General features: G+C 44.6%; 1 protein-coding gene across 1 annotated transcript in view; it reads left to right on the forward strand.

The window, feature by feature from the left end:
- Positions 1-5,404: 5,404 nt before the first annotated feature.
- ext1b (exostosin glycosyltransferase 1b) overlaps positions 5,405-26,166 on the forward strand; it is a 132,744-nt gene continuing 111,982 nt past the window's right edge. Inside the window, exon 1 of the mRNA XM_041052632.1 lies at positions 5,405-7,610. Within this exon, the coding sequence (XP_040908566.1) occupies positions 6,667-7,610 (944 nt within the window). The 5' untranslated portion in view covers positions 5,405-6,666. The remainder of the gene's footprint in view (positions 7,611-26,166) is intronic.

The raw sequence follows: 26,166 nt of genomic DNA on the forward strand, positions 1-26,166 counted from the left end.
GAATCAGCACTTTTTGAAGCAATGATATCAGCATGAGCTCCTTTGAATGATACTGATTTAATATCAGCGCGGCAGATTTAATGATACTGACACTCATTATGTTTCAGCTCCCTGAAGTGGGGTCGATGTTTCAAGTGATTGGCACATTCAGCCGCAAGTGTGCTTAAGAATAGGTGTTTCAAGGGACGAGCTTTAGATCCTTTCATAAGCAGGAATACTCTTATTCTGTTCAGCCAAGACAGAGGTTTTGTCTTTAACCACGAAGTTGGAAAGTAAGAGAGGACAAAGTATTTGTAAAGTTGCTCTTTCAGGGCTTTGCGTAAGATGAAACTACAAGATGCATTCTTTTTCCTCCTGGCTTCAGTGGCCTTATACCATCCAAATCCCCCCAAATCAAAATCCACCTCGAATGAATTTCAGTGGAATACAAATGAGGAAGAAGTGGCAGGGATTTCTGTTTTAATGAGGACAAAAACCTATCACCACATCTAACCTGAAACGCTTCATTTGATGCTGCCTGCCAGCCGGCACTTCCCAGAAGAATTCCGGGGTTAAAACTGTAGAGTTTCAGCGCAGTTCGCTCAGGGCCCTGGCAACAAATGATGGCCTCCCTCCCACACCCCCGAACATTTAAACCCAGCTCAGTTTGCCCAAAGCAATCTCGGCTCGGGAGTCGAAAGGTCACTTTAAATAAATAAAGAATGGGGAGATCACTAGGCATCCCACACACGGAGTGAGCAGCACTTTGAAAGGATAGCCAAGGCTACACCATTTAGCATTCAGTAGCCTGAAGCAATCCATGAGGCTGGCAGTCTGAGAACAGAAAGTCCAAGTCCAGATTGACTCCCACTCACTTGCCACGGCTGCATCAGTCGTATTGCTCTTTTAGCTAAACTTCTGGCCTGTTTGTCACTGCACTGTTTGCTGTTGTCAGCTGTGAGAACAGACGACTATGTGAAATTAATTCCTCACCTCAGGTTGAGAGGCCAGGGCCGCTGTTTTTGACCAGCATTTCATTACAATATGTATATATTTATATCTCTCTCAACTTTTACCCTCCCTGAGTTTGCAGGAGCAAGCACTGGGAAATAGCACAAACACAGGTGACAAGACAAAGGATTGGACATGAATACTTGAAAACCTTTGTGTTATTTTCTGAATCTTTCAAATGAAAGCAGTATTGTTGGAATAGGAGGGCACCCTCCCTCTGAGACCATGAAGACAAGATTACACACTACATCAGTGGAACTCTATTCTCAGGTTTTAGGAGCCACTTCACAAGCCTTTAAAACTCCACTGGAATTGCGATTCGTTATTCACCCCCCCCCCCCCCCCCCCCCCCCCCCCCCACACACACATATACATGCACACACACAGCAAAAGATAGTCTCTAGTGTATGCACAAGCCAGGTGCATGGACCCAAACACGCACCGCACCCCTGAGATACAGTATTTTTGGGTATGAGTGCTTGTGCACACCTTCATACACACACACACACACACATACACACACACACATGCCCTTTGTCATTGCAGCCCAGATTGTTACATCATCCAGAGGGGAGTTTATCAGCGACTGATCAGCAGCAGCCTGAAGACTCTCAAAGGCTGTTTTGTCTTCCTCTTGCCTGAAACTCCCTCAACCCACAGATTACCTTCCAGCCGTGGGTATTTGTTTACCGTGGCCTGAATTTGCAAGTCTTTATCATGGCTGCCTGCCGTCATGGAGGGGAAGTGCTTTACACACAGTTTATCAGTGCCAAGAGAGTCTCAGTATGTCCAGAGGTAGTCTAGGTCTTTACTTGAGTCTTAATTTTTTTAGGTTGTTTTAATCAGTCAGGACATAGGACTATCAGAATGATTGCACTGTATGAAGTGTCCAGGTCCAAGCTGCCATTCATTCATTTGCCAAAAATTCAAAAAACAGATCTAAACAAAAACAAGCGACACACAAAAGTTTATGGGGCGTTGAATTCCACTGTACAGCAACAATGTGTGTTGTGCCACACGTGTATTACCACTGCATTCGAGCGTTTGAGTCACAGAGCTAAGCATCAGATTTTCCAAACAATAAATACCTGACGATCTTTGAGGAACCCAGATGGTCTTTTAACAGCACCTATTACTGTTCTGAGGGTATTTCCAGAATCCTCAAAGACTCTTCCAACCATTTGGATGAAAAACCTTTTGTTTGTTGCACTACAAAAAAAAAAAAAAAAAAAAAACGTAACCAGTTTTTTAAGCTGTGACTGTGTTTCCTCATTCAGGTAGTTGGAAATGACACATCCTTGTTATTCTGAATGAAAACATACAATATTGGAAAGAAATGTTTTATTTTAGTTCACATTGTTCACATCGTGCCCAGCTATCATCTCTGTTTGGATTAGGAAAAAGAGGTGCAGCTTAGGAAGTGCTTAGCTCTGTGACAGGAAGACATGAGTCAAGTCAGTCAGTTTCATTTGTTTAGTGCCGAATCACAACAGAAGTTATCTCAAGGCACTTTTCATATAGATCAGGCCTTTTTAATGTTATTTACAGAGACCCAACATTTCTCCCAAGAGCAGGAACTTGGCAACGGTGGCAAGGAAAAACACGCTTTTAACAGGTAGAAACCTTGAACAGAATCTGGCTCATGGTGGTATGCCGTCTGCCTCCACCAGTTAGGCTGAGACAGAGAGAGAGAGAGAGAGAGAGAGAGAGAGAGAGAGAGAGAGAGAGAATCTGAGGCTACACCAAAGTAAGATACTGACTAAAGTCATCTAGCTAGTTCTTTTTAAAATTTTAACTTTAGCTTTACACATTGGCACTGGGATTTTTTTGAACTTTGAACTTCAACACTGTAGGACACTGTAAGTTGTGTAGCACGGCATCAGCATTCTGATATGTGTGGTACCAGTGTGCCAGCCAGTGTGTAAGACTGGAGCTTTATATCAAAGGAAACTAATAATCTAACACCTGTGACTGCTGCTGTCTTTGGACAGACTACTTGCTGTTATTTCCTGTATGTAAATTTTGACACTTCTGTAGTTTTCTTCTTCCACTAGTGGGGCAATTTCTTGCTCCTACATGCTGACAGCATCATTTTATTTGGGCAAAATGAGGGAATCTACAGAATAAGGGTGTTCTTCTCCAATTCAAACCCACTGTTTGATTTTGGCAGATTAAAATGGGGCATTTTACTTTGCAATCTTGCTTAGTCCAGCTTTAATGGTTTCACATCTGGCCAGGTTTATACTCATCCTCTCAGACCTGCTACAGCCCTGTGAAGGAGGCAGACCAAAGTCTGATTGAAGAGGGGAATTTTTCTGGGGTGGAAATATTAGAAGTGTACACAAGGAAGGATGAAGGAGTGGAGAGAGGCAAAGCTCACTGGAATGACTCCCAGTCCTCACCACTGTCATGCAGAGACCACACAGCTACAAAATGTTCCAAAACAGCTGGGATACAGGGGATAAAGTTGGAGTATATGGTGCCTTTGATGGTGCAGCAGTTAACACTGCAGTCTGTGCTCACACTACTGTGTCTCTCCCTCTCACCTTCAATTAAGAGAAATGTTTAATGATGTGTGCAACCTGCAGAACGTTAGAAAGACACAAGCGTTTTTCAAGGAAACAAGTCTATTCAGATTACACCGCCTTCTCTGGTTAAGGTAATTTTGGTTTCAAGTGTCATTTAGCAACCAGACATTATTCCTGTTAGAGTTGCAAGCAATTAAGAGAAAAGTCCCCCCAGGCATAAACAAAAGCAAGGCTCTCAAAAGACAGGCAGTGGTGGGAAGTTTGCCAGTTGTATGACTTTTCGGTGAGTGTGCAGAGTTAAGATTTCTGCAAGAAGAAACTCTCTGTGTGTAAACACAAAGCTACTAGAACCTGCAATGGTAGTTCAACATGCAATAGATAAAGACAGATAATTCGGGATTCATGTGTTCCTTTAGCCAGTCAACAAAACTTCCCTATATGAACTGCTTAACACTGGATTAAGCAGGACAACCACAAAGACAGGAGCAGCCCTCTGGAACAGCACCCAGGCCTCTTCATCACCAGCATATTCCGACGATGAGCGCTGGCCAACCACAGGATCCTGGCCGGTCTCCCAGCCAGCCCTGCTAATTAGTCCCCCTCTTCTGAGCTAATTGGCCGATAAAAAATGAGGATGGCCTCTTCACCCAGCCTGAGTGTTGTGCCACCAAATGGTAGTGGGGAGGATTATGCAGGCTTATGAGGCATGGTGACACTCAGCAAGAACCACTCCTCTGCCATTAATTTCCTTGTCAAGCCGGTCGCCTCTGCTCTGTCACTTTGGTTTGTTAGTGGGTAAAGGAAAACCTTAGCCTGAGGTTGACTTCCAACAACTTATTCTCATTAAATGCCTTCATATCCCAACAATTTTACTGCATTAGTTTTTTTTTTGGTACAAATTAACAATGAAATCATTCCTTTGAACAGCTGCTGAGTCCTGTGTAAACATTTCAACATGTTTCAGGCAAATTGCACAGGGCTTATCTTACTTTAGTGGCTTTTTTTTCTTTGCTGTGTTAGGACTTAAGTTTTGTGAATCTGGATTTCCATGAAAACCTGTTTCACAACAGACCATGGATCAAATTAGTATGATAAAAAAAAAAAAAAAAACTTGGACGGGCGTCCTTGTGGTCTGGTCCATGAGACCACAACATCCTTGGTTTGATTTTGATACCAGCCGTGGACCTTGTCATATCCCCGTCTTTCTCCACTCATTTCCTGTCTGTCTCTACCTCTGTCCAATAACAGCAAGAAATACGAAAAAAATATGATAAGAGAAAAAAACCTTTAGGTTTACTAGAATGGGACAGGAAGCTCTGAAAACACCAGCGATTACAGAAAAGAGTAGTGCAAGCAACCTCTAGAATTTTCTCAAACTGTCAGAGAAAGAACATAAGTAAGTCTTTAAACACATTTAAACAAACAAGTAATACTGTATGTTATTGTGAGACATATGAGTTGAATGTGAAAACAAATTATACTGTGCTCTGTGTGTAAAAACAACAAATCATGACCAAGGTACCTTACCGAGAAATGAAAATGAAACTGAACAAATGAATAAAGAAGTAGATTTGTGTAATGCACAAAATAAAAGCAGCTATAAAAGAATGAATGATGTCCATAAATTATGAGTTAGAGAAAAGAATCAAGAGAAAAATCAGCATTGTTAGAAAGTACATTTACTTGAGCGTGGTAGTTAAGTAGTTTTGAGGTACTTCTACTTTGCTTGAGTTTCTCCATTTTATACAACTATTGTTAATTTTTGAATTAAGCATTAATTTAACAATTCAGCAGTATATAAAGTGTAAAATTCTTCACAATAATACTGACATTTAAATTCGGCTTTCATGTTGGCAATCCTACATATGCCAATAGAACATTTTGCATGAGTATTTTCCCTTTTGCCTGAGTTACACTGTGAATGCGGTGCTTTTTACTTTCAAAGGAGCATTTTACTGTTGTGCCGCTATCGCAACACACCCTCTGCACTCTGCCACATCCCCACGCCAACTTCTCCGGGGCTTACAATTAGACAATTTGCACATGCGGAGGAGTCCGGTTATGAATGGGTGCATTCCCCCAAGTCCCGCCTCTTCCGTTCCCGCAGACGGACCAATCGGCGGCGGCGGTGCGCATCGATGGGACGTCACGTCAGCCGCCGTCGTGTCGGGATTGGAATGTTACCGACTAACAATCGGAACAACTGAGCACTCGGTAATTGGACACTAGGATCACGGAATCCCGTCTTTTTGAACATTTTTTTTCTCAGCTATTTACTCAGCCTGAGCCTCGCGTTCGCTCCCCTCGTGTCTGCCGGGTAACTTCGCCTGCTGCGTGGTCCCCAGCCGATGAGGATTTTTATTTTATATCAGCGAGGGTATGTGGAGATGTTGTAATAAATAAGAAGAGAAATGCAGGGATTCGTCAGGTTACAGTTGTACCGCTGAGCTGCCCCTGCGCTACGACGCTTCCCCTCCGTGTTTCCTTTTTTCTTTTTTTTTTCTTTCCGTTCTTTACACGGGACCATGGAGTGATAAAAGAGGTGGGGGGATAGGACGATTTCACCCCGAGGCATTTGGATCCGAGAGCGGCGGCCACACCGACGGGTTTTTTTTCCCACACTCCCCGGTCAATGTGTTAGGCTACCGAGTTTAACATCCACACCGGGGTATACCTCTCCGTCTGGGAGAGCCTCGGGGACCCCTGCCGCTGTTCATCTTGGGGGAGAGAGTTCCCGGACGGTTCTCGGACAGTTTTGTTTTTTTTTTTTTCATTTGAACAGCCCCACACTGCCAGACTGAATGAGGCTGAGAAGAAGCGCAGGGGAACAGAGTCGCTGCATGTGATTGTGTCCGAGAGGGTCCGGGCAGCACTGATCTTTTTTTTTAAGGTGCACCCAAGCCCCGCTGCAGGCGCTGTGCGATATGGTGAAACTCTACAGAAGAGGGAGAAAGGGACAATACTTTTAAAATCGCCCACATGCACTGGATCAATAGCTGGATTTGGGAACCGAATAAGCAGAAGGGGGGTTGGGGATCCTTGGAGGCTGCCGGAGGATGGAGCGGTGTAGCCGGGGTTGGTGAGAGCCTAACTTCGGGCCACTTTACATTTCTTATTCCTAAACAACTCGCCCCTGTTCCCAGGACACATGCAGGCCAAAAAACGCTACCTGATCCTGCTCTCAGCCGGTGCATGTCTAGTGCTTCTCTTCTACCTCGGAGGGATTCAACTTCCAGCGGCGAGCAGGAGCCGGCATGACCGCAGCCGAAATGCGTACCGGCCCGACCAGCCCTGGCCTCACTTCTCGGACCCTTTACACCCTTTCCTGCCCTGGGATCAGACGGACACCGAGGAGTACAACCTGCACATATCTCCGAAGCAGAAGAGGGACGTCAATACGAGTGTTTACAAAGGCAAACGATGCCGCATGGATTCATGCTTTGATTTCTCTCTGTGTCAAAAGAACGGATTCAAAGTTTATGTTTACCCGCAACAGAAGGGGGAGAAGATCTCCGAGAGTTATCAGAATATTTTATCCACCATTGAGGGGTCGAGGTTTTACACCTCAGACCCCGGACAGGCATGTCTGTTCGTCCTGAGTCTGGACACTCTGGACCGGGACCAGCTGTCCCCGCAATACGTCCACAACCTGAAGACCAAGGTTCAGAACCTGCCCCTGTGGAACGACGGCAGGAACCACCTCATATTTAACTTGTACTCGGGGACGTGGCCGGACTATACGGAAGACTTGGGCTTTGACATCGGCCAGGCCATGCTGGCCAAAGCCAGCATCAGCACCGAGAACTTCAGGCCCAACTTCGACGTGTCCATCCCCCTCTTCTCCAAGGAGCACCCGCGGACCGGCGGAGAAAGGGGGTACCTCAAGTATAACTCCATCCCGCCTTTTAGAAAGTACATGCTGGTGTTCAAGGGGAAGCGCTACCTGACCGGTATCGGCTCGGACACCAGGAATGCCTTATATCACGTCCACAACGCAGAGGATGTGGTGCTGCTCACCACCTGCAAGCACGGCAAAGACTGGCAGAAGCACAAGGACGCTCGCTGTGACAAGGACAACGCAGAGTATGACAAGTAAGTTACAGTTACCGGGGGAGTTGATTTGGAAAAAAATGTTTAATGTTGCTCTTAGACTTTTACGCATGAAATCCGTGCGCACAGATCTGTCATCCACATCAACAGCGCAGCAGGCGCGCATCCTTTAGAGTTCTCAGTCCGTGCGCATAGTGTGTGTGTGTGTTTATGGAGCCATTAAAATTCTCTTACATTATGTCCTTAAGAACTGCAAGGAAGGACATGTGTCAAGGAAGGACATTATTAGCTGGTGAGACAAAACAGAAGTTTACTTCCTCCTTTGGAATGTGGAAGAGTCACTCATCTATGATTATAATTAAAATCTAGAATTCACACATAGTGAACGTAGGAAATATAACTGATCACCTCTGAATGACTGTGGGTCTTACAATGATCCCGGCTGCAGGTCATAGCTAACCAACCTTTTGTATGTGCCACTACATGACTGGTTTCTACTCTCCACTCCACCTCCTTACTCCCTCTCAAGTATGACTTAAAAGATCTCCAGGCAGTCTATTAGCTCCCTGGACACCCCCACCCCCTCAGCCCTCCCTCCTTCTTTTCCTATGAAGGAATTCACCCCACCACCACCTTCCAGCTCCACTTCATGGGAGCACCGCAGCTTCTCACCAGGATATGCAGAGACATGTTTGATTTGCACCCTGTGCTTACTGCATATTAAGTGAAAGTAGACAGTGGGAGTGTTTGCTCTGAAATTAGTATCAGCGTTACGGTGACCTTGTCCTGACAAAATGCAGCTTCCCACACTTGGAGGTGCATGCAGTGTAGTTTACGTAGGCTGGGGTGTGTGTAACAAGTTTGGTTGAATTATGAAACGATTTAGTGCTAAATAAATCAGCCATAATGGGTTAATTATCACCTTAATTTCCAAGTGCTAGTGCCATCGTTTCCACTTAGCCCCCAGGGACAGTTGATTACCTCTAATTTTGGAGGTCTCAGTTTTGTCAAGGTGGTAATTAATGATTCCCCCGTGGGATCAGTGGCTGTACTTGAATGTTTGGTATGTTTTAATATAGAAGGTGGTGTTGTCTAATGTTTACATAGCTGGATTGTGTAGTGAACTCTGCTGTCAGGTTCACTCGTCTGTGAGTGACAGGGGTTTGATCTGCATTTATCAACCTGTGGATCCTGTGCCTCTTTAAAGCCTGTATAAACTCAGGCATGTGATAACAGCACTTGTCTACATTATTCCTTGTGTGTGTGTGTACCGGTGTACACTGCATGTCAAGGTGAAGGGAAAGGACAGATGGGGAACATATGGAAAGTTAACCTACACATATTTCCATTCAATAAGTCAGAAAGACAGAGAGCGAAGAGCAGGAGCTGTGGGGGGAGATAAGAAGGATTTTTTAACCAAGCACATGTTGGGTTGAGAGGAGAAGGGACTCTCCTTGAACTTGAAATGAACTCAAAAACCTTCAGCTCCCCACAGACAAACTGTATTACCAAAAAGGGATCTCTAACAAAACTTCACAAGCATGCACTTGTCTGTCCATTCGTCATCCTTTTTTCCCCTTCTCTCTCTAACACTCACAGTCATTCTCTCCCTCTCTGTCTCTCTGGATGCCTTGGGCTCAGTGTCACCTGGAGAAATATGTCATCCATTATCTGGCATTCCAGTCCTCTCTGGACAGCCCACCTCTGCTCCGTTCCGCTCGCGGCTCTGTTTCCCAAAGGGCCGGGCCTTTATTTTCCCAGAAGTGCTTCTGTCTCTAGAACATCTCGGCACCGCAATCAGCTGATTGACACAGCTGATCGTAGCGAGTTCAGGGAAATCGGAGCGCTCGCTGCCCACTCTCTCCACGGTAGTGTGTTTCACGGTTGATTTATTTTGATCAATACCGCTGCCTGTTAGTCATTTCATTTCCAGCATCGATACTGTATTTGATTTCTGTCCCCACTAAAACTCAATAAATTCAATTTTATTTTTACACAACAGCTTTTACAGTGTTTAGCACAGAGTTTGCTTTTGGTTGTTCCACTGAACATCTCGGTGATTTTCTTCTTTGTGACCCAGATTTGACTTTTTTTTTCTTGTGACTTGAGAATTAATTTTGCTGGTTATGACCTGTTTAAGACGCTAGCCTGCTTTTGCATTTGTCAACGCAGTGGAACCAATAAATGTGAAGCATTTTTCCCCCTGTTATGATTTAGCAGCCGGTTTAGATTTAATCAAACTGATGCCTTTCATCTTACTCTAATTTAAACCGCCTTTGGGTGTCAGCTCATCATTTACAAAAACCCTGACATAGCCCTCTCAGGTATATGGATGTATATGCCGCCGGCCAGTTGGTGTTAGCGCTCCATTTCCAGAGGCTGAGGGCGGGCAGGCGGTGCCTTACGGGGACGCTGTGCTGCAGACTCAGGAATGCACACACGTGTCAGAGCAGCTGTGAGCGGTTGGGGAGGGAGCGCTGCCAAGGCAGGCTGCCGGTGCGCACAGTGTATATACCTGGATGCTCTCCGTTTGATGCATACTGAACACAGGGAGAAAGAGATGCAGGAAAACACAGACTGTACTTGTTGTTTGCAATCAATACGCATCCACCCGCCGAGCAGAAACACACGCCCACGTTTACATAAATACACACTGCCATGCCTGGTGCAGCATCCAGGCTCATCTTTGCCTTCTGACCTTTGACCCTCGTGGCTTCCAGAGGAATGTGGCTCCACAAAGGAATGCGGCAGCAGGAGGGCAGACTAGAAGCCAGTATATAGGTACCTGAACTGGCTTCAACCCACACACACCACGCACGGACACAAATGCACCACGCTCCACACATTTATTCAATTGATTTTCTTAGCTGCAATAGCTTTCAATTGGAGTCACTCTGGTCCACTTCCATGGCCAAGCGCTGATGAAAGGGCCCATTCACTGCTACATTATCCACTCAGTTTTCAGGGCTGCTGACAATGATCCTGGGAGAGGACAGTGAAAGGCTATTATGGCCCCGCCAATTGAAAAATTTCACATAAGGTGGAATTTTGCTGTAACGCTATGCCTTGTGGGGGCTAAACCAACTTGACTGACGTTCCCCTGACTGGAAATTGTGATGTTTTTTGTTTCTACCAATGGGATTTCAGCTGTGGGAAAACAAGTTCCCATTCCTTTTAAATAGGAAGTCACTTTTGTCACCCACCACTTCCTGTTTCAGTGATGAATCACTTCTGAGTGAGTCATGTACGGTGGCGTGCTGACTTCGTATGTGTGACCCAACATTAAAACCACTCTGTAAACACTCCGTATTCCGCTTGCAAGCAGATTATCCTGCAGATATCAAAAATACAGTCTCATCTAATATCACAAGTCAATTGCTTAAATGAAATCATTATTACTGCTGAGTGTTCTATTAAAGTCCGACTGCACACATTCCTTTTATTTGCTCTGTGTTAAACCTTTCTCTGGCTAACAGCAGCGTCATCATCCCCCCATTTAATACTTAACCAGCTTTGTTGGCTCGTATTGACTTTGTACTTTAGCTACTTCACTGGCAGCTGCCGCTCAAGGTCACCCGGGGGACTTGAAAACTGAAAGAGAGAGGGAGGGTAATGAAGAGAAGTGGAGGGAGAGGTTTAGAGAATGGGGAAAGTCAAGAGGAGATACAGGAAATATGTCTGTGTTTGAGCATTTCTGAAAGTGTGTGTGGAAGGAGGAGAAGAGGAGCAAGTGGGTGTGAGCTGGAGCGATAAAAGTGCGAGGTGTATGTTGGAGTGTGCGGCGCGAGTTGGGATGAAAGAAATGAAGAGTCCAGAAAATTGCGCGTGGATGTTTTCCCATTAGGACTCGATGACAGTAACATCGACCAAGCGCTGCGGCATTTTCATTTTCACAACTGTGTCATCAGCAGAAATTTTCCCACTTGAGAAAATCCTCTCAAAAAAGCGTGAGCAGCTGAGAGGGGGAAACAAGCCAGCTTCTCATGCCTGATTTTTGCTTTTTTTTCCTCCGTCTGTTTTACTTAGTACTTTACTTCTACTTACCTTGGTTTTGATTGCTTTTACTTTTCTCTCTCTCCTCCTCTCCCTCCCCCCTTCTCTCACCCTCTTATCGGAACAACATGGAAACACTGATGTGATTTGGCTCGAGATGGCTCCCCGCCACATTTCCATCTCCCTCGTATTTTTTTTTTTTTTTACGGCGACGCGGCAGTTGACATTTTGTTGACAGGACGCCACAGAATGAGAGGCAGTAGCTGATCGGAGGCCAAGTGAAGAAAACCAGCAACACTTCCTCTCCACCTTATCTCAGTTAAACACTATTATAAGTGGGAATAGCAGCATTCACCTGAATGTCAGCACTGCGGCGTCGCCTGATAGTGGACTTCTGTTGGAGATTTGGAGTGCAGAGCGTGTAGCAAACACAGTCATGTTGCTGCCTCGCTGTTTGGCAGGAGAGGGTGTTACACTCCCCGGGTTGCCATTGTTTGTTTTTCTGTAGTCAGATTAATAAATCATGAATATTTCATGATTGCCTGCTCTCTCTTAGATAAAGTACCAAGCTCGTGATGGAGAATGTTAATGATGTAGTGGATAATTAGTTTGAATGCGGTGCAGCTCAATTAGGACTCTTTGATATTTTAGTGTGTGTGTGTGTGTGTGTAAGAGACAGATTTAAGCCTATAACTACATAAGACCTCTGTTTGTTATTTTATCTTATCAGGTTGTCTATTCATCCCACATCCCCCCTGACTTTGACCATCTCTGACTTTTTGTCTTCTCTTTATAATTATCTCGTTTGTGCGTTTGAGTTGCTTCAGCCTCATTTAACATTATCATTGTGTCACCATTACATGACAGAAGTCAACACGGCTTCATCAGAGTATTTCTGTCTGCCTCTTTCATAGCTGGTGTTTTCTCCGCAGTCATGATTAATCAATAATCGAAACAGTTAGCTATTGCCTTTCTGTCAGTCAACAAATCCACCATTTCTCTAATCAATTCAGCTCCACTAATCTCAGATCTGTATTCCAAGTTTGTGTTGCCACTTGTTTTCGTCTTTGTGAGTTTTTGCTGTGTGTGGCTGCTCATCCATCCATGTCAGTGTATGTGTGTGTGTGTGCATCCCTGTGTTTGAGTCTTTGTCTTCGTACATGGGCGTGTGAACGCGAGCATGTGTGTGTGCGCGCGAATGCATGCAGGATGGACTGGGGTCACGACCCCGCTGTCTGTCCCCTTGCTGAGTGACGAAGGCAAAGCCCCACTCACTGACCCACATTCATTGAGGGATTACCAGCACAGCCAAGCCGCCCCTGGCCTCAGACGTGGTGGCGGCGGTGGAGGGGTGGGGAGCAAGAGAGGGAAAGATTTGGGGGGGATGGACATGAACTCGGCTCACACACACACACACATCAGATCTGACACTGAAGCCCAAGTGAAGCATCCTGCACCCCCTCCCAGGCCAGCTGCCAGCTCGTTGGTGGAGAGAGATTGATCAGCTGGGAGGGTTCCCCCAAAATGAAAATCGATGAGAGTATTAGCACAGCAGTGGGCCAGCCCCTGGAATCATTTCCTCTATTAAAAGCTCCTCACTTCAACTCTGGAGAGAAAAAAACCCGGTCCGAAGGCTTGTTGTGCTTATGGTAACGGTAATTGAAAGAATGAGGAATAACAAGGCATCAGAATGCCTTCTATTTTACAGCCCTGACAGGAAATGTTTAAGAGGAATGAATTAATAAGAGACACAGGCACAGTAGTAAAAGTTGTAAATCCCCTTCTCCCTTTCTCTCTCTTTTTCTCTCTGTCACTCCTGAATCTCTCTCATCCCTAACTAGTGCCGGTATAGTGATGTAAAAAGTTTGTAGGCAGACAGGTGAGTGAATATCTGTGTAGTCCTTTTTCTTTTTTTGGCTCTGACAGTGCAGAACAGAACGAGTCTGAGAGAAAGAAGCTGATTGGGTCCTTGTGAACTCAATTAAACTAGACAGGTATGTGACTGGCTGAGGCAAAAAGTGATGATCAGGACAGACACATGATTGGCTTCTCATTAAATTCTCTACTGAGGAGGGATGAAAGGGAAGATATGGCTGCTGTCTGCAGGTTTGGTGAGCACAAGGAGTTCTGAGTTCTGACATCTGTCTTTTTCTTTTTTTTGTAAGAAAAGAAGAAGAACTATTAAAAAAAATCTCTTGTGTCTCGGCTTTCTTCATATGGCATGTGGCATGCTGAGACGGGGCAACGCTGCTCTGAGCGTACATTCCCGTCTCCATCATTCCAGCATTCCCACGTTCAGCTGCGGCAGTGTTTTGCCATCAGTCCCCCGGTTTCTGGTTTTTTTTTTTTTTTAACCCATGAGAATCCAGCAGTGGCTGAGTAGGCGTGGGTCTTGCTCTCACTGTATTTACAACCAACAGTTTCTCACAGTAAAAATGTATTTGCTATTTTCATAAATGATGTTCAGTGCAAGGCTAGGGTGGAACAATCTTAGGAATATCTAACTGCAATCTTTCTGACCAGTGTTGTGCTTTAAATTGTGGTCATTTCCTTTAATGCTGCTCTAATCAATATTTTTTAATTTAACAGTGGATCAGCTGATTGTATGAAAGTTTGTGTCTTGTGTGTTTTAACATCTCGTAACTTTAAGGCTTTTAAAAAATCACAGTTCTTACCTGGTTACCTGTCAGTGCCCTGAAGTGGCAAAAAATCACTTATTAAGATAAACTCTTGGCCCATAGTCTACATTATATTAAACAAAATTAATCTGTAGTATTGTTCCTAGGTCAACAAATTCCAATAAAAAGATGCAGTTCCTTGTTGTCTTATTGTTCTTTTTTTCAACTCAGTTGGAGAAGTGTCAACTTTTAAGTGAACTTAGCTTTAACTGAAAAAAATGACCATGAATGAAATGGCTGGCTCAGTCAGCTCTTTGCAAAGCCCATATTTCTGATTTGCCAGTGCATTTGTCTTCCATGTTCATCCCTCCCATTTCTTCATATGACTGGTCAAGTGGACACAAGTTTCACTGGGAGTGAATTAGGCTGCAGTTATGTGTCTGTTATCTTTTTGCTGCTGAACTGTGGAGTGCAGAGTGTGTTAGTACGTGAGAGGTCAGGGTGTGTGTGTGTGTGTGGGGAGAGGGAGCGGAGGTTGCTGCTGGTTCCAGTGCTCCCAGGGATTTGTCCCTCTTCCTGAATGACTCTGCCGTCCTCAGGCTGTGGAGCACCTGACCGGAGTTATCTCATCAATGAGGGGCAGTGGGCAGAAACTCTGGCCTATATCTGCTGTGGCCGCTGTGGACACTGACACGCTCACACAGATATCATAGTAAAAAGAGGAACGTTTTCTTCCAAATAAGAGAACAACACAAACTGATTGGGAAATAGTCCATCAGCATGGTCAGCAGTTGTTACAGATCTCGGCTTCTGTGAGCTCTGTGACTCCCTCGGTGTGTTGCTGCAGCTCCAGTGGGGAAATGAGGGGAGGAGGGGGAGTAGCTTGTTTTTATGGCCCTGCAGAATGGCGGCTTTTATGGCCCCAAGAGGCCGTTCAGCAAACACCTACCGACGGCACATCAATGAGACGGCAGATCGTTGACGTCAGCTTGCACGCTGACCTCCCTCCTTCACTTCTCACCACCACAAGAGCGAAAACAAACACTTAACCCCTCTGCTGGTATTCATATTCAAATAGTAATTGGCAAAAGGGGGAAATCTGAGTAAGGGCAAAGAGGAGGAGATGGTGGTGGGGGTGGGGAGGGGTTGAAGAGGGCAATAGCTTAAAAAAGCATTATGTCACTGAAGAATGTGTGCATGGCTCAATGTTTAAGGGGCCACGGCTTCGGGGAGAGAAAGAGGGTTTTGTTGGAGCAGAGCTGGCTGCCTGGCAGGCTGATGGAATGGCTCTTTTCCCCGTCTGGCTCATCATGCTTTATGGCTTGGTTTGACTTCCACTCTTGGGGTGTAAAAGTTGGGGCTGCCCCCAGGCGCTCCAAAGGGGTCCTATTGTGCTAAAGTTTGCTCTCTTTGCAGAGGGAACGCTTGTGCCTTGTTGACATCGCAGTCTCCCCATATGGTCCCCTTTTACTCCCTCATGTTTCACCCCTCTCCATCAGCCCTGACTCTCCCACCGCCGTAGCCTCTCTTCCTCGCGCATCTCTTTCCTCTTGGTTTTGAAGCCCGGGCAACAACTGGCAACAATGGCTGCTCACACAGCTCCAGCCATCGACAACCAGGCCCTGATTTGGCAGATTCCATGACACTTCACGGATCAGTGGCTTAGCCAAAACTAACGGAGGAGGAGGAGGAGGAGGAGGAGGCGGCAGTGGGGGAGAGGGTTACAAGGGAAGAAGGCATCTGGTCTCACCAAGTAGAGTCTCAGTATGCCCAGAGCGTGGGTGTGTGATTGACCAGAGAGAGGAAGGAAAGAATCATTTTGGCCTATCGCTGTTTTTCCCAGTTTCCATGCCAGTTTGGTGGTGCTTTTGTGCGGCGTTTATTTATGAACTTGAAGGCACCTCCTTTTCAAATAAAGTATGTAAAGGAGTGCACGCTTGTTTTTGGGAGGCGATGTAGGACAAAGTGCAGCTGCTGGTGGTAATGCTGGGCATTTTAAATTAACGCCCACTCTCCTTTCTCTTCCGTTTCTTCCTGACTTTTCTTCTCCTCGTCCTTCCCAAATCACACTTTCTCTTCTTCTCTCTTATGAAGTAATTCTTTCTGTCTCACACTCCCACAGCCCGAAAAGCCAGAATACGCAACCATTTCTTCATGCGTGTGGAAAGTCTCATGAATAAACTTGCCAGCATTACTTCTCATGACTCTGGCCTTCTACATCAAAGAGCGTCTGTGCGATTTCATTACATCATGGATGGAAACATTTTAGGAATAAGGACGCTTCCAGCTGTTTGAGTCATTTCCACAGAGATTCACTTTAAGATTTGGTGGCGCTTTCCACTGTTTGGTCTAAAGACAGACCCATATTTCTGTAAGCTGTATTCCACTACGTGTTCCTCTGTTTTTTGCTGCAACTCTATTGCTGAGCCATAGGGCACTTTCCCTGTTACACTGGCTTGATTTTTCTGCAGTTATGCCATGTTGGCTGCATCCTGGCTGGTGGTGTCTATCCAGTCGCATCCCCGCTCTCAGAATAAACCCAAAAAATACAAGGGAGAGAGAGCTTCAGTGGGAAAAGAATGATCCCATAAAGAATTTGAAGCACTGTGGTAAAGGGAGAAAAGGAAAATAGAAAGACGGAGGGGTGTGAAAAGAAGACGGAAGACATGCAGCAGAAAGAGCAGCAGAGCATCCTGCTTTGTTTAGCAGCTCGACTGGCTGTATTTTCTTTGTGGGGGTGAATTGAAATGTTTATTTCCCCAGAAAGTTGTGACACAACAGCACTTTGTTTTCAAAGTGTCTGCATCTTGTTTGCCTTTGCAGCTCGCTCGCTAGACACAACGTTCTCTGGCTGTCAGAAGTGAGACAGGTGAGAAGTGCGGGGAGAAGGTTTAGATGCTTCAGCTTATGTAATATGTGGATCCTGTAGTAAGATGCGTTGGTGCAGATATCTTTGTAAAGTTATGTGTTGTTATACGCCCTGCTAAACATGCGATGATGACAGAAATGTCAATCCAGTAGCAGCAGCATGAATTTTAGTTAAGCAGATCTGTTCAATCTTGGCAAAACCCGAGTGGCAAAATCAGGGAACTCGACTTGATTAACAATATCCATTATCAGCCACAGCTGAGATGCACTTGACTTACATTCCTACTGCTCTGTTAGAGGTGTTGAGTGGCCATTAGCTAAAGACTTCCTGTGCTAAACCGGCCCTGGTGTGCATGTTTATTAATGCAGGACTGTGAAAGAGTGATTAAAAGTCAGATGTACGCACATATGTGTAGACAGCAGATCACAAGCAGGCGTACACGTGTTTCTGTTCATATTATACCGGGTGGCTGCTTATGAGGACACACTGACACATGTGCAGTTGATGCTTCCAGTCCTTTTCGGACATGGACACATGGCGAAATTGACCTCCCGTGAACCCTCACGGCTATGTACACGGAAAGTATCATTTGAGTTTTAGCAATCTTCCATGTGCATGAAAAAGACACCAAGACACAATCTTCCACCAGCTTCCCACTTACACAACACCACTAATTATGTTTGTTGGCGCACTCACTACTTGGATTTGAACCCAGAAGTCTGCAGAGGTGGATGAGTGCTCTGCCTCTGCACCACCTGGATGCCCAAACTTTCAAAGTATGTAATGAAATATATGTATGTATGCAAGTATCTATCGTCTACAAGTTTGAAAAGGATAATTAATTAGAGAGTTTCCAGTGCTCCGGATAAACCATGGTTGATGGTACTTTGGCAGATTCTCAGACCTTGGACTGTACCTTCTGCCTTTCATCACAGTCTACTGGCTGGCACTTTCAGAATGCTAATTTAAACAAGACAAGATAGTTCAGTTAATTTGAAATCAGCTCAGATTCCAAAAGACCTGTTTTCCTCATTATGAGTGTGCGTGTCTTCACGGGTGTCTGTATTCAAATACTTTTCATTTTTCCACTCTTTCACGTGTGACATCTGTGGTACGTATCTACAGATTTTGGTGCTCAGTTTAATCAGTTGCCATGTGTGCTATGCCCAAAGTGCTTTCAGTGTCATTGCTTCTATATTGAGGTGATAGGTCAAATTCTCCAGAGGTTCCCCAGGTACAGATGTGTGTGTGTGTGTGTCTGTCTCTGTGTGTAAAAGGAAGCACTTCTATTTGCTAGCGGGCCCAGTCTGGAGTTTGTGGAGTATCTGGTGACTTGGGGAGTATTTGCTCACAGCTACATAGCTTACTATCTATAAACGCACACTTATATTCTACTGGGACGCTGACTTTCCAGGAGCTTAAGGAAAGCATGAGCTAATAATGTCTGAATATACCTGCTATTTATTGTGTGGTCGGCAGTCCTCACCTTTCTGTTTTACTTGTGGAGTGTGTGTATTTTGTCTTTGGCCTGGACTGTAGAGGACGGCTCTTCTGTCTGCAAAGTGTTTGCACTGTAGCCGACGAGGGGACAGACAGAAATCCAGACAAGTATGTGTTACGTTTACACTGCAGTCTGAGCTCTGTGTGTGTGTGTGTGTTAAATTGTGCGTCTGCATATGCATATGTGCATGGCTATGCATGCTGCTAGGTCTGCGTGTGTTCCCTTTAGCAAAGTAGTGCTGATTCAGTAATGTGTCCTTCCATTCCCACTTTTTCCTGCTTTCCTCAGTGAATGTTCTTCTTTTTAAGCCTTCAGGCAACCTTCCCGCCCAGCCTCTTCCTCCCTGTCCACACACACACAGACACACACACATGCACGTATGCACCCTCTTTCCTCTCGCATACTCAGCAGCATCTTGTTTGGCCGAAACCCGGCGCTAACTCTAACTGTGGCCACTCATGTGGAACCCCCAGAAGCTACAAAACATGAATAATGCATCAGCAAGAGGAGTTTTTATTCATGTATTTTTTTGCTCTTCAAATTAAGTAGCATGTCCACATATACCCGTGCAGCCGTACAGTGTAGCACTGCTTCCTCATCCTCCTCGTAAGGGTACAGACAGCTTCTGGATTTCACCAATATTTCTACTAAGCAGCACGGAGGCATCGGACTTCCTGTACTCCCGCTTTGACGTGGAGAAAATTTCATTTGAATTTCATCCAGGATCAGAGAGTGACCTTAAAGGCCTGTTTTTTTGGGGGGGGTGAAAGCTGAGTGAATTTACTGAGTTCACATGGTCTGAGGAGCAGAGGAGATTCATTATTTAATAAATTGCATTTAATGTGGAGTATGAAGTGAGACCAAATGAGCCTCAAACCCGGCGGCATCTCTGGATGCTTTTTAGAGGATGACACAGGGGAGGTTTTTTGGGAACGGGAACAGACGGACTACATCTCTCAAAAAATAGATGCGTTGCATTGCATTTCCCAGCTGCCGTATCTTTTGGGACGGCTGAGGCAAGTAGATCTAAGAGCTCTGTCATTACTAAGTTTGCTGTAGCTTCATCGTGGCTGCCAGATCTGCTGTGCATTTTCCATTTTAAATCTCCCTAAATAAATGAGGGAAATCTTCAGAATTTCCTTTTCTCATTACATATAGTGTATGAACTTGATCTGCAACATATCTTGAATTTTTCCCTGGCTTGATCAGTTCCTTTTCCCTTTTAGATATTGGTGAGAAAGACATGTCCCTCTGCTTCAGCTCTACAGTCACAGTGTTTCTGCTGCATGTTTTTCTGCCATTTTGGGACAGACACTTGGACCATTGAGCTAAATTTCTCCTGAATTTGACCTGGGAGCAGACACACTGTCAAATATGACCTGTCTAATTTCATGTAACATGCACAGTCCCTTATATAGGATTATGGGTGCTGTGGACAGATATCTTTAAAGCTTCTTTGAGCTGCTGTGATCAGAGTCCATGCTCTGGGCACGCTGCCCTCTGAATGTCCACAGAACGCTAACCGGAGAGAAAAGGCCACAATCATCTATATTACGGGTTGGAAGTTTGAGGCTTACCCACACTGTAAAAAGCTTCTGCACCTTTTCATTTAACCACTTCACCAGTGTGTGACTCCATCCTCACAAGCTAAAACACCTACATGGTGTTTCTCTTTATTCTAAATTTCATTTTCTCCTAAAGATGTGAAGTTTGTCCTCGCTGTTTTCTTATCTGCTCTCCTTTTTCCTCCTCGGTTGGAGGTTTAATAAAATCGGTTTTGTTCAGTTTTGAGTATTGCAGGTTTTCAGATGTTTTAAACCAATATGCAGACAACAGTCATGTTAGGTTAACATTGTAGCCACACAACATTAGCCAACCTCATTAGCGTGAACAGCACAAGCTAATTTTGAAGGAAGGAATATATAATTTAAAAACTATGTCAAATGTTAGCTGTCTCTTTATAAAACACGGCCTTATCAGTGGAGACAATACTGATACCTCGTCCTCTGCTGCCAGTACTATTTCGATAAAAGTCCCTTGTGTCCTTTCGTGTGTTTGTGCTTGGGGCACTAGAAGAGCCAAGTTAGCATTAGCCTCACTTTCCAAGCTAATCAGAGTGCAAAGGCGGGATTAGCATCTGGTAGTCCTGTTATCCGATAATCACTTCAAAGCTGTCCACATCACCTGTCCCCTTCAGTGCATTATACACTTATCAGTTCACATGTTGCTAACTCAAGGTGCACTCTAGAAACTACGCATTGCTTTTATTGTTATGCATATTTCATATGCTGCACTTTCACATAGATTGACTTCTTTTAGATATAGGCTATATGCACTTCTGATTCGCTTGTGTTGCGTTGCATGGCCAAAGCACTTTCATTTGATAGCTTCTTCCCTGAGAGAAGTTCGACTTTGATTTCGTATAACCTAACTGCTTTTTGTCACCTCCTTGATCAGAGCCTGAACCGTGTCCTCCTCTTTGAGTCAGACCTGTGTAGTAACCGCCCGGCGTAGTTAATGATTGCCAGATAATATTATCCATCATAACCTTATCAAGGCCATATGTGTCAGGTTGTCGGCCCTTATCAGTGTGTTGCTACATGGATGGACGCACATGTGCATACAAATAAAATAAACATGGAGAGAGTGGAAATCTGGGCTGCAAAGGGATAAAGCCTGTCTGTTGTGCCAAGCACAGCTGGGCACGGAAATACTGGCGGCCACCCACGACTGTTCGGAGGTGTGTTGTGTTAACAGCCCCTCATTGGATGACTCTTCTCCTCTCAGCCACAACGTTTCTCATGACTCCATGGTAATTCATGCTCTTTATTTACTGCCGTGAAGATGTGCAGATCTTTAGTGACAAAATGCAGCGGGGATCTATGAGCCTGCATGCCAAATCACTTGTCTCCTCACAAGAGACAAGGTGTGTTTGTGTATGTACATATGTGTGCGTTCGCTCGCTGAACCGTGTGAATGCGAATTATCCTTTTAACTGTATGTGAGAACCTCTGTCTGTTTAGCATAGAGATCAAATCATGTTTTGTCCCCTGTTGTTAGGAAGCACTTCCCATGCAATTAGCTCTTCCCTTGTAGGCCTCTGTTTTCTTTATCAAGAAAGTTTCATCATGGCAAACAAGCTGCTGCTGTAGGGTAAAATAGGATGTGAATACATTATGTTAATGGCTCAGTTAATAGCCAATAAAAGGCAGGAGCACATCAACCATTTATAAATCAATATGGCAATGAGTAAGTGCATATATCAGTGGTCACTAAGAGCACAAAAGGGTAATGTTGTGTGTTAATGCCAGCCTTGCTGCTCATCTGCTATTGTGGTGGTAAGAGAGAGAGAGATGTTTTTCAACAAAATGATCAAATGTATGCAAAGTCAACATTATTTCTCATATATTTTTTAGAGTTGAAACCCTTAGTTTAATTATTTATTAGTCGGTGTACAGAAAATAAATCTGCATCTACTTTGACCCCAAATTAAAAGTAAATTTATTTTTCAAGAAAATGTGGTGGGAGAAAATAAGACATTTGAAGACGTCGGCTTGGACATTTTACAGACAAAATTTATCAATTAACCAAGAGGCAAAAGGGACTCAAAGGACGCAGCAGTGCAGTGTTTCTTCACGCCTTGATACCAGCATTATGATTTGTCTGTATCCTTTTCCATGCTCTGTTTTCTTGCAACTTTTAACAACAGCCTCACATATCCCAACTAAGAATAGCTCACAGCTGCAGAAACCCATATCATGGCCGGTCCTTGCAAACAATAGGTGTTGTGGCTGCTGGCAAGAAGGTGAAGGAGTTTAAATCAAAGAACAACAAGGCGAAATGCCAAAGGAAAAGGGGCTAATGCTCTTTTCTTCTGACAAACTTCTGTTTGTAGTACTTTTCTCACTATTTTCATTTAGGAAAATAAACATGTCATAGATTAACTTGTGCTTATTGCCTTTTACACAAGACCTCAGTCTGCAGCTGTAGATCTATATACAGTGGAGAAAAATATAGACTAATATCAAACTTTGTATAACTACATGTTAAAAATAGTTGCTGGCTGTCAGCCCATTATTACTGAGGGCATTAATGCACTTCTTTTTGCAACCAGAAAGAAATTACATATTTCATTCCCTAACATACCCTACATCCGGTCAATAAAGTTGTGTTATTGCTTGCTCATCTTAGGTGCACTTTTATGGAGTTATACTGGTTTCAGTACCCATATCTTGCAAAGGAAAATGAGCTGGTGACACCATGTTTAAACTGGTATTTGCTTTCGGCGCCACAGTCATAAGCAGTCTGAAAACACACCAAATTTGTTTTCTTTTAGGGTGTTACGCCAGCCTAACTACTACCGTACTCCCCTATCAACCTCATCCCACCTTTAACTGGAGCTTGACTTGTTGGACGCACTTGGTCAGGGTGCAATTATGTAACGGAAAAAGAAAGTGCGTCAGGGCTTGAGATAGCTGAATGGCTCTGATGGTCCTGCCGCGGCCTGATGGAAGAACATTTGTGGCAGTAATTTAGCACATGGGTGCTTCCGCTCCAGGGGTTATTGTATCCGTCACGCTTCGCTGCGACCACGCCGACCCCCGCTTGTGTTTTCAGCCCGTCCGGCTCCCCCGAAAACTCACTGGCCTCCAACAATAGACCGCAAAATGAGACTCACTAGACAGAGTTGGGAGGCAGACGGAAAGAGAAAAGGGGAGATTGTAGAAAAGGAGAGATTAGCAGGGTGAGGAAGTGAGTCGAGTCAAAAAAGAGGAATAAATTGTGGCAAAAGAGGCGGACTGCACTAACACAAAACAGTACACCATAAACCGATGACCTGGACATAGCCAAAAGCATGATTATCTCTGCATCTGCAGCCCAAATATAAACAGAGCATAGTTTTGTTCGAGAATCAATATATTGAAGCTTGGAGAGACTGAAGTGAGATTTAAAAGTAGAAAGGGGGGCAGCTAAAGAAGTTTTTTGGAGTGATGTGCTGGGAAAAAAGAGAGGAAAGAAGTTTGAGGGAAAGAATTGGTGTGCTGTGATGGCAGATTGTGTCAGGACGGAGCGAGGCAGACCACAGGAGGCCTGTGAGCACACCATAAACAGAGAGCATGTGTGTTACTGAATCCAACCAGACCACAGAGGCTCAGTCTGCTCCCGACCAAAACACAGAAACAGGAAGGCTCTGTGTGTGTGTGTGTGTGTGTGTATACATAAATATGTATGTATATGTAAGCGTGTGTGACAGTGTTTGTTTAAAACCACAACATAGCACAGGAAAACAGCTGCTTTAGCCAGTGTGGTCAGCACGAACCTCCACTGCGTCCAGACCTCATTTAACATCATATTTTCAGCCTCTGGGGTGTTTTTTTTGACTTGAACCAGACACCTCTGCTCTGCCCATATTAATTAAGCATTTCTCAGTAGAGTGCTGTTGATGTAAAGGCCGTGATATATGAGCGGCGTCATGAGGTAATGAAGAACAGTACTGCTGCCTTCAGCAAGGACAGAGGCAAGGATAGGACAAAATCTAGATGGAGGCCATAAGGAACACAAGGGCCGAGCGTTGTTGGCTGTAACTGTTGTTATAAAAATCCATCTGCATTTTCTTAAAATGTCAACAACCTTGAGATGTGATGTATCTTCTGTCTTTACAAGGGGAAGTTTTTTTAAAGAAGTTCAGTTTTGTGAGGAAGTTAATGATCCTTTTTTGAGCAAATAGTCCCCAGCACATTTGTGTTTGCTTTTCCTTTGCACCTTTAACAACCTGCAAAGACCATTTTGCCTGGTAAATGTTTAAAAAGCTTGGTTTTACATGGAACGTTTGCATGTGAAGAGAGACAACAAGCTGCTTAATTGAACTGATGTTAAAAAGACGTGCAGAGGTGCACAGAGAGATTGAAAATGCCAAAGAGATAAGAAGCCTGTCTCTATAGCAATGATCTTCAGAGTGTTATGTCTGGTTGTTTTTCTTTTACCACAACAAGGCAACAAGCAAAGAACATCAAGTTTCTGTTTTGTTTATCTCACTCACTCTCTCACCCTTCACACGAGTCAGGAGTTCAGCTACATTACTGTTATGTAAATATCAGCAATATTGAACATTATTATGACATTACAACAAAATGTTCACTTGCAATCCTAGTGGTAGTAGAGGCAACCAGAACTCACTTGCAGTCTCAATGAATGCTGCACAATTACTAGGGGCCATTCCCCATGGAAATGTGAAAGGGTTTGTGGATACGATCAGACAGCAACCCAAGCAGTAGAAAATGTGGGATTAACCCAATACAGCTCCACACCGCCTACTCTGAAGACAGATGTTTATACCTATCAAAATCATAATCACTAGATGAGATCATTTCAACAGCTGGGGGGAAATATTTGTTTAACTCACATAATGGCTGTATTTTCAAGTCTGTTCAGTTCAGTTGTAATTGTCCTATAATGGAAAATTGATTTCACATTGAGTTTGTAGGTGAAACATGCTGGAACAGCATATAGAAATACTCAAAACCCAATGATATTTTCCCTCACGGGATCACGAAAGTCTGTCTATCTATATGTACTGACTACAGCTGGACAGGAAAGACCAGGCAGAGTCAATAATGTGATGATACACAATGAAAAGAAATTGATCAGTGGAAACTTCAGAATTTTTAATCAGGCACAAGATTGTTTCATGTGCAAATTAACTGCATCGTCTAATTGCAGTGAGGATAAATGAGTCCTCAGTAAATGAAAGCAAATGTTTTAGCTGTGCAAAGCTGCCAGAATTCTACTATTAATAATGATGGAAAACAAAGTCACAATTTATTTATTTAAACTGCCCCAGTCTGTTGATTTTCAGCCTCTTATCCCTCCATCAAGCCTTGCTTCCTGGGAGGGAAGAGTGGAAGGCCTGGCTGAGCCAAGCAGTGCCAGGGGAAAATTAGCCTGGTGTCTCGCGGGGAAAGCCGCGGTGTGGACTTTGCCCTGATTGTTTAGCATTTCAAAGGATGTCCGTTGAGAAAGGAAATGAAGGGTGTGGAGTGATGGCAGGACCGGAGAGCAAGAGTAGAACGGGCTGGGAGAGACGGGGCCTGCTACATCAAGAGCCCTGACCCCGTCCCCCAAGTTAGAGCTTTCTCATATTGATTAGTTATGCCATGTCACTGCATTGTTCCCTCCTTGTCCGGGAATCTCAAGTACAGTGCTTCCTGCAAATGCCCCAGGAGACTGCAGACAAGTCTTAGCCCTCCGCATACCCTGTCTCTCATTGAGGAAAAGCTTTTTAGCCAGCAGTTGCCAAGAAAGAAATGACTTAGGGGTGGGGGTGGGGGGTTAAAGAATGGAGCTGAAAAATGAGAATGTGTGGTGCCATGCCACCACCCCCCTATTCTCCTTCCCCCTCCCACTCACACACACACAATCCCTTTTCCCTTAGTAACCGCCCGGCTTTACCCAACACATTTTGCCGGCCCGTCACTCACTGTGCCGAAAAATCCGACTTTCTCTTCAGTCAGGGATCAAAGCTCACGGCTCAGCCCAGCCGACGTAGGAGAAGTCACATTCTTGGGCTTTCGGCTGATCCTCGGGACCTTCCTTGCCCCCACCCAGCAGCAAAACGCT

The sequence above is a fragment of the Toxotes jaculatrix genome, chromosome 13 (assembly GCF_017976425.1).
Source record: "Toxotes jaculatrix isolate fToxJac2 chromosome 13, fToxJac2.pri, whole genome shotgun sequence".
NCBI lineage: Eukaryota > Metazoa > Chordata > Actinopteri > Toxotidae > Toxotes > Toxotes jaculatrix.